We start from the raw sequence: 8,483 nt of genomic DNA, 5'->3' as shown, positions 1-8,483 counted from the left end.
TGATAATAAATTAACTGAATTTAACAAGAAAAAATAAGCATTATAATTTGAAAAAGAGAACGTTTATGAAAAAATAAAAAAATTAAATTTTAAAATAATTTAATGATAAAGTATAAAATTTATAAAAATAAATAAGAAATAATAAATAAATTGAGTAACCAAAGTAATATATATATATATATATATGTGTGTGTGTGTGTGTGTGTGTGTGTGTGAAATGCACAATAAACTCTCACACAGCAGCATAGTGAAACACTGCCCTTTAGTTTTTTTCTTATATAATTTGAATTTAATTTAATTTTAATATAATAATACAATATAACTTCCTGCTACCCCCACTGTAAAATAGAGGAAGAAGCACCCAAACACAGAAATGGCAATATCAACTCTCAACAGACTCTCCTCTCAATTCAACCGCCTCCCTTCTCTCTCTCCGTTCACCAGATCTCTTCTCACCCGCTCCTCCGCCAAAGTCGCTGACAGAATCGTGAAGCTCTCTGCGATCGACCCAGACGGTCAGAAACGAGAGATCGTAGGTCTCTCGGGCCAAACTCTTCTCAAAGCTCTAACAAACAACGGCCTAATCGACCCAGCTTCGCACCGCTTGGAGGAGATCGACGCTTGCTCCGCCGAGTGCGAGGTCAACATCGCGCAGGAATGGCTTGAAAGGCTGCCCCCGAGATCTTATGACGAGGAGTATGTGTTGAAGAGGAATTCGAGAGCTAGGGTTTTGAACAAGCATTCAAGGTTGAGTTGTCAGGTTGTGCTTACTCAGGATCTCCAAGGTATGGTCGTTGCTGTCCCTGAGCCTAAGCCTTGGGATATTCCGTAATTTGAATGTGCTATCTTTGTTTGGGATTAAATTTTGAATAATGTGCACATTTGAAATGTTTTCTTGTTTTGATTCTGTTGGGTGACTGTAAGAATTTCCTTCAATTGGGCTTCCTATGAATTTATTTCTTTGAAGTTTTTATATGCAGTTTGATATTTATTGAAGGTGTTGATGAGCATTTTTGGTTGGCTTTACAAATTACGAAGTTAGTGACCTTTGATTAGAGAAAGAAACAATTAGGAAAACTTAGGATCACTTGTCATCAGTTGTATAAATCGGTTCAACTTTGTTCGATAAGGATGTTACTCGGGAGTAGATTTCTTGAAGCAATTGGGGAATCATGTTTACTTTATTTGAACCTTGGAATAACATTTTGTTTTAGAAATGCCATGTATGAAACTCTGGCAATGACTATCTAATCAGTTTCCATTTTTTACGGTTGCAGAGGTGGAGACTCTTTGAGGGGTTTATATATATATAAAGGGAAAAAAAAAAGAAAAAAAAAGAAGAGCAACTTGATTGAAATTCTTCCTTTGGAGTGAAACATTTCCCTTTAGTGATGGGTTATGAGCTGTTGTTAGAATAGTCAGCAAATGAAGGTGAGTGTGATTATAGAGAGTATCATTGAGAAAAAAATGCTCCAGATGAGTCAAATGACTGAACTTTGTAGAGAGAAACCAATATATATATTATTTTTAAGGCCTGATTGCTGCTTCTAAAGCTTGCCACCATTATCATCTTAGCATTAAAGTTTAGAATTTTGTATGATTTTATCCATTGAAAGGGTTATGACTTTACTTGAGATTCCATGTGGTATTTTGAGATTAATTGTGAAGTTCAAGATTCAGAAGTAGTTTGAGATATTGTAACTCTTAGTTTAGCATTAGAAAATTTGTGTTGTGTGCGCTACTTTGAAGATCAACATTCAGTTTTTATGCTACGGTCTGTGCTGCCGAAGAAGTCCTGGGCAACATGGAGTTGTAAATCCTTGAAATCCTACCTCAAATAACTATAAGCAAGCCCGTGCTGGGGTTCCACTTTGAGAGATCTCTGCATGGGTTTAATCATGAGCATATTTCGTGCTGCAATTGAGGGGTAAAAGGAAATTTGAAAATTGTGGGGATTATCTCCTCATTAGGGCTTACCTTGGGTGCACACCTGAGTCATTCAAAACAATCCTGTCCAGGGAGTTTTTGTTTTCGTTGCTTGTGCTGTTGCTGGTTCCTGGGTTCCCTGTATTTTTAAGTTTGTGAATATACAACGTGAAATGAGCATGAGGAATATCCCAGTTGTCACTTCTCTGTATAGTTGTGATATTATGACATTCAAGTTTATGGCAGTACAAAATGGAGGAACTTGTGGGTTGATTTTGGGCAGGTCAATCAATCTGTGAGAATCGGTTTGGGAATGTCCAAGAACTTCTATTGAAATCACATCCTTAATTAATCTTTTGAGAAATGAAAGTATAAGACGTCCTTGATGCCTTCTGGCCTCAAAATTGGTTGATGAGAATCTCTTAGAACACCTGTAGAGAGTATAGCCTTATGCACTCCCCTCTTCATCAGTCTCACCCTTTTTTGTTTACTTCATCCAAAAAAGGGAGATTATTAAGACTGTTCTAGACGTGAATAGAAAGAGTGTCCTCTTGTGTTCATCTATGTGAGTTAGAGGTGAAGAAAAGTGTTGGTCAATCTCATTTCCTAACGTTGTGGCCATTCATCCATCCATCCACTGGCCAGTACGGGGCTGAATAGAGAACTGCCCCACCCTTTTTTTTTTTTACCATCCATCCACTGGCCAGTACGGGGCTGACTAGTTAGAGAACTGCCCCATCCTTCTTCTTTTTTCCTCCCACTGAAGTGCATGTAAATTTAGAAGGGAGGATTTGTTGTTCCTTGTTGTAGTTTCAACCTTCAAATCTAAAATGACTGTCACCACTCAACTTATAGAAGTTCTAGACTAGGGAATGTCTTGCACGTAGTATTTCAAAATGTTGATAATGGTAGAAATTGTTGCTTATTATTCCCAATCATCTTGTTTTGTATCAACACTATTCAAAGAATCACAGGGCAACACGATGACTTTGTGTGGTCACCCTTTCACATGCAACAATGATATTTTTTTGGTGACATCTCTGAATGGCTTTTCAAGCCTTTTACGACGGTGTTGGGAAAGTTGCCCTGCCATTTATAAGCATGTCATTAATGGGTTTGTCCGTGGCTTTGAAAAACTTGCGAGAATCTTGTGGTTTAGGTATTAGGGAGTATTTATTTTTTCGGTTTAACCTGCTTTTCAAACTGTTTTTTACCTAATAAAGCATCAAAATGATGTTTTTTGATAATTTTTATATATTGATGTTAGAAATTAAAAAAAAAATATAATGTGTACTTTTGAAAAACATATTGCAGTGCATTACTAAACACATGATTATCAACAACGATAAAATCAAATGTTCCATGGCTATCCCTTTGCCTCTTTTGAAGAGTGAGGCACACTCTTTGCTGCTGCTGCAAGTGGGTGTTCAACAAGAAATCTTAAAATGCATCAAAAACATGTTTCAATGTCTAATTTCAATCATGATGAACGGACTCTCCTCTCTTTAAATGGATCAACAAGAATTCAGATGCAATCAGAACACGAGTGGAGTTCACCCTTCGGTAGTAAGTAGAATTGTATTTCCTATTACCTAAACTCATATCATAAATTGTTTATCCACAGTATTTATCCACACTTGTATCTTACATTGTTTGCTTGGAAATCTCAGCTCCTATACGGCAGTTTAGTTTCACTGGACTTGGTTTTTCCTCACCATTTCACTCATGTTTACTAAGTCCTTCCCTTGCCGTTTCACTTATGTTTATCTATAACTATGTGTTTTACCCGTCTAAAGAGGTTTCCACACTTTGACTTGTCATAAGCAATCAAAATTAACGCAAGAAAATAAACAGAATAATGCACAACATTTAAAAGAAAATTCCAAACATTTATTCGACACTTTAACAAAGGAATTACATAACAAACCTATGTATGCCATGCAGAAAACTTGCATGTTACATAGGCTTTGCAATCTATTTATAAACAATTATACGGAGCTAACAAGAAAAAATTGCCATTTTTCTTTTTCAGGAAGTAGTGAGGCAGTTTCTCTCTTATGACCTCTTTTCTAGCAAGTGTTAAGTAGTCACCACCATGCTCCCTATAAACTTAATGACCTGTAGAGCATTCTTAGCCATGCTCCATTTTCGACAACCCATCTCCTATGATTTGGACAATCTTCTCCCTTAACTAATCATGCTTAAAACTACTAAAAACTTCTCACAACTCTGATACCACTTTCTCCTATAAACTGCCATCCCTTCATTATTAGTATTATTGTGTTTTCCTGCCATATTGGAAAGTCCATCATCCTAGTCTTATATCTATGACAAGTTAAGAACTCATGAAAGTCCATCATCCTAGTCTTATATCTATGACAAGTTAAGAACTCATGACTTGCATGAAACGTTGCACGCTTCATGTTGAATCCATTTTTACCCGCACGGGCTGCCACTTGCTATAGCAGCTAAATTTTAGGCAGTATGTATTCATCGGCGCATTCTCACGCCTAGGTAGTCAATTTGAGCAACAACTTGTCACCCTCATTGAACTTCAATGATCTTCATGTCTAGTTTGCGTACTTCTACATCTTTTTGTTTGCGAGCTGCCTTGGGCTTACTCAAAGAACTTTTGTCTTCATAGCAAACTTGTACACAATTAGGCTTCTCCCGCCAAGCTTTTGCACAACAATCTATTTGGGAATTTGGGGCTATCCCCAACACCAGCTCAAATATGCTAGCTTCAATTTCCAAAGACTTATGGAGATTGTAATAGAGCTATGCGTTGTCTAACAACTCCAACTAGTTTTGCTGCATTATCGTCGCATAATATCAAGTATTTTTCTAGCAAAGCATTCACTCTTTTCATCTACCCATTGGTTTATGGATGATAACAATAGAAAACTTTAATATTGCCCCCATCATGTTAAACAAAGTTGTCCAAAACTTCCTCGGGAATCATGCATTGCGATCACTAACAATATCTAAAGGAACTTCAAAATATTTTACTATGATTTGGTAGAATAACCCAACAGCAACCTTAGTCGTGTATACTATGAGGGTAATAACAAACATTATAACTAGTTGAGTGTTTCTACAATAACCATAATAGTGTCCATGTCATCCAACTTTCGAAAAACTCGTAATGAAGTCTATTCAAACTGACACCTAAGTCCATTGCAAATAGTGGCTGCAACAAACTTGTTTCTTTTTGCTATAATACTTTGTCTTGTTCAAGTATAAGACAAGTCTTGACATATAACTTTACGTCTTCTTCTGTCTTTAGTCAGTAGTAAGTTTTGGACAAAAAAAACCTACACATCCTTTACCTTTTAAGATGTCCAGCTCATTACAGGTCATATGTCTCCAACATTAATTACTTTTGCAGTTTCCTACTTGGCATATAAATTCAACCTTCTTTTTTTTCATAGAGTAGATTATTTTCTGATCAGCATCTTCAGATTATCCTTTTTCATACAATATCAACCGGTTTTTTATGAGTTATATCTTCCTCGACAACTTGGCGAAGTTGATCCTGCATGTCGACTCCTTTTGCATAAGAGCATAAATAGTAGTAGAAACCTTATCTTCAATATGATTACGTCGCCTTGGCTTCTGCTCCCACACAAATTTGACTAAAAATTATTGCCACCGAGCTTGGCATTATAATAAATTATTCTGGGTTTTAAAGAAAGTGTTTGCCACATTGTCGATCTTCCTAATGAACTTTGTCCCTAACAATTATATTATCCACACCTCAAGGCAATGCACTTTTACGATCATTTTCTTTTCATGTGTTGCATATTTATGCTCGGCTTTATTTAGTTTTCAACTCATGATTGCAACCAGATATCCATCTTACACGAGCACTCTCCTGACCTTATCTAAAGCATTAATAAGCCCTTTAAATGGCCTTTCAAAGTCGAGCAGCCTCAAACCTAGAGTAGACATCACTACTAGAGTAGACATCACTGTTGTTTTTAGTTTTCAACTCATGATTGCAACCAGATGTCCATCTTACACGAGCACTCTCCTGACCTTATCTAAAGCATTAATAAAGCCCTTTAAATGGCCTTTCAAAGGTGAGCAGCCTCAAACCTAGAGTAGACATTACTATTAGAATAGACATCACTGTTGTTTTCTTTAACATATTTGGAAAAAGGGTTGTTTTCTTGTTGTAACTGTCAATCTGTAGTGGTTTACAAGTTTAAAAAAGGATCATAATTCCATAATCTTCTTCAATGCTAGCCATCAAAAAATAACTTGAACTTTTCTAGGATTCATTCTCATTTGAACCTCCTTAACCAAGTGATCTATGAACATAATTTTAGACTATACATACTTGTATTTTTTTTTTTTTACATATAATTTTTGTTCCTTTAATCTATGTAAAACTTTTGAAATATGTATTACATGACCCTTTATTCTCCTAGATTACTTTATTCTCCTAGATTACAATATCATCCAAGTAGACCACACTATAGTTGTTTAGATAATCATATAATACATCATTTATAAGGTTGTAAAAAGTTGCCGGAGAACATCATAACTAAGAATTTGTATGCCACATACCTTGTTACACAAGTAGTCTTGTGCTTATCTCCTTTAACAATCCTAACTTGTTAATATCTAGATCATGAGTTTAGCTTCATACAAACAGAAGCTTTACATAATTTATCCATCTAATCATAAATTAAAGGAATTAAATATTTATTTTTTATTATTACCTTATTAACGTGATAGTCTACACACATGCTAAGATTCCCATCTGCCTTATTTGGAATAGAGCTAAAGCATCATATAAAGCTTTAGAAGGATAAACAAACTTATTATCAATTAATTCTTTCAATTACTTCCTCAATTCTACTAATGCCATTAGTGATATTTGGTAAAGGGATTGAGATGGTGGCAACTTAATGGGCATCACATCCTCATACTACTCCAGCATATAAGTAGTGGCATCCGGCATCTCTTTATATCGATTCAATTTCTCATCCACCACTACCACAAGAAACACCTCTAATTTTTTGCAATCTTTTATTAATTGCAATGACTGAAACCAAGATTTTCTTTTCCTATTGATGTTATTTGCCATTAAAACTTCACAACATTGAACAAACACACGGACAAGCTTCATCTACGATCATAATGTCATCAAGATATAGCATTAAACCAATCTTGATCTTTTTCAAGAAGTCTATGTTAAGAATTATGTCAAAGTTATCTAGATTTACAACTAACAGATCTTTCTTCCCTTTCATTGATCTAAGACTATCAACATGTTATAAGCCATGCCAATTATTTTATGTGCTTTGAAACTTACTATCTTTATGGTAGTGTGGTAGTGTGGTTACTATTCAGCTGCAAACCTAACTTTTCCTAAAATTTGTTGGTTATAAAAGTATGAACACTCAAATCTAATATAGCATTGACTTTTTTTATTATTTATTCTAATATTTACATATATCAGAGCATTTAAAGCACCCAACTTTTCTTGTCGCAACATATCAATTTGTGTTAGGCAATGTTTGACAAGTCTGAAATCTTCAATTGAATCTTTTAACTTAGCCACCAAACAATTTAATACATGCATTAGGTTTACATATTTGACTATTTCATCCTCATCACCTTCTTTAACCGGAATGACATTGAGTTTTTTTTATCTCTTTAGATATTCCTTCACAAGCAAGCAAGAGTGGTCCATCATAAATCAAGTAAGCAAATATTGGTTCAATGTCTTTACTTTGTCCACCTGGTGGTTTAACCTTGCATTTATCCATGGTAGAGTTTGATGTAGCCTTACTAAACTTCTTCTTTTTTTCTTTGTACTTTGTCTTAGATTTGAGAAGGATACCATGTGGCCCTCTCTCATGACAGATATTAACCAGGTTAACAACAATTTTGATAGTAGAAGGCAAGTTTTTCACCATTTACCATCTCAACTCTATTTATACCTATGATTGGAGACCCAAAATAAAGTTGAACAACATGTCTATTTAGGACATTTTCATTGTCAAGAATTAAAGAATTGAACCTTTTAACATACTCCTAAACTAATTTGTCATGTTTTAGCCTTGTTTAACTCCTCCTACACAATTCATGATGTATTGTTCGACGTGAATTGTTATTTAAATTACTGCTTAACTCGATCTTATATCTTAATCTCGAGATGTTTGTCATTCAAGTCTTCTTTAATCCTTATTCTCCAACATAACTTTGCATCATTCTCGAGATATATTATAGTGATATTGACTTGCTCAACCATTCAAATCTTATTTATGCTGAAATATTATTTCATATCCCACAAAAAATTCTCAAATTCTTTGATACTTCTCACCCTATTAAAAGGTTTCAACTCACAAGGTTTAGGCTTTGAAGTACATGTTTATGACTGCCTTCTTCAAGATAGCAATTGATTTCTTAGTGATATGCAATCTTTGACTTGTCTCTTTTGCCAAACCAACATACAAAGTCCATGTTAAGAATTATGTCAAAGTCATCTAGATGTACAACTAATAGATCTTTTGTCCCTTTCCATTGATTTAAGACTATCAACA

The 8,483-nt window shown here is 34.9% G+C and overlaps 1 protein-coding gene and 1 long non-coding RNA gene across 2 annotated transcripts; both read left to right on the top strand.

Moving 5' to 3' along the window:
- The first annotated feature begins 325 nt into the window (after window positions 1-325).
- Window positions 326-998, top strand: LOC105114476 (uncharacterized). Its single transcript, XM_011011026.1, has one exon. The coding sequence runs from the start codon at window positions 374-376 to the stop codon at window positions 830-832; it is 459 nt and encodes a 152-aa protein (XP_011009328.1). The 5' UTR covers window positions 326-373; the 3' UTR covers window positions 833-998.
- Window positions 999-3,247: 2,249 nt separating this feature from the next.
- Window positions 3,248-7,891, top strand: LOC105114475 (uncharacterized). Its single transcript, XR_840139.1, has 3 exons — window positions 3,248-3,492; window positions 7,598-7,640; window positions 7,766-7,891. It is a non-coding gene; the product is annotated as an uncharacterized LOC105114475 (long non-coding RNA).
- Window positions 7,892-8,483: the final 592 nt, after the last annotated feature.

This window comes from Populus euphratica, unplaced genomic scaffold (genome assembly GCF_000495115.2).
Source record: "Populus euphratica unplaced genomic scaffold, PopEup_1.0 scaffold534.1, whole genome shotgun sequence".
Taxonomy (NCBI): Eukaryota; Viridiplantae; Streptophyta; class Magnoliopsida; order Malpighiales; family Salicaceae; genus Populus; species Populus euphratica.
Note: the sequence above shows the minus strand (reverse complement) of the source record. Positions and strands in the feature narration are given on the sequence as shown.

What these genes read in the sequence shown, in the direction of transcription:
- LOC105114476 (XM_011011026.1), top strand. Translation starts at nt 374, where the DNA reads ATGGCAATATCAACTCTCAACAGACTCTCCTCTCAATTCAACCGCCTC.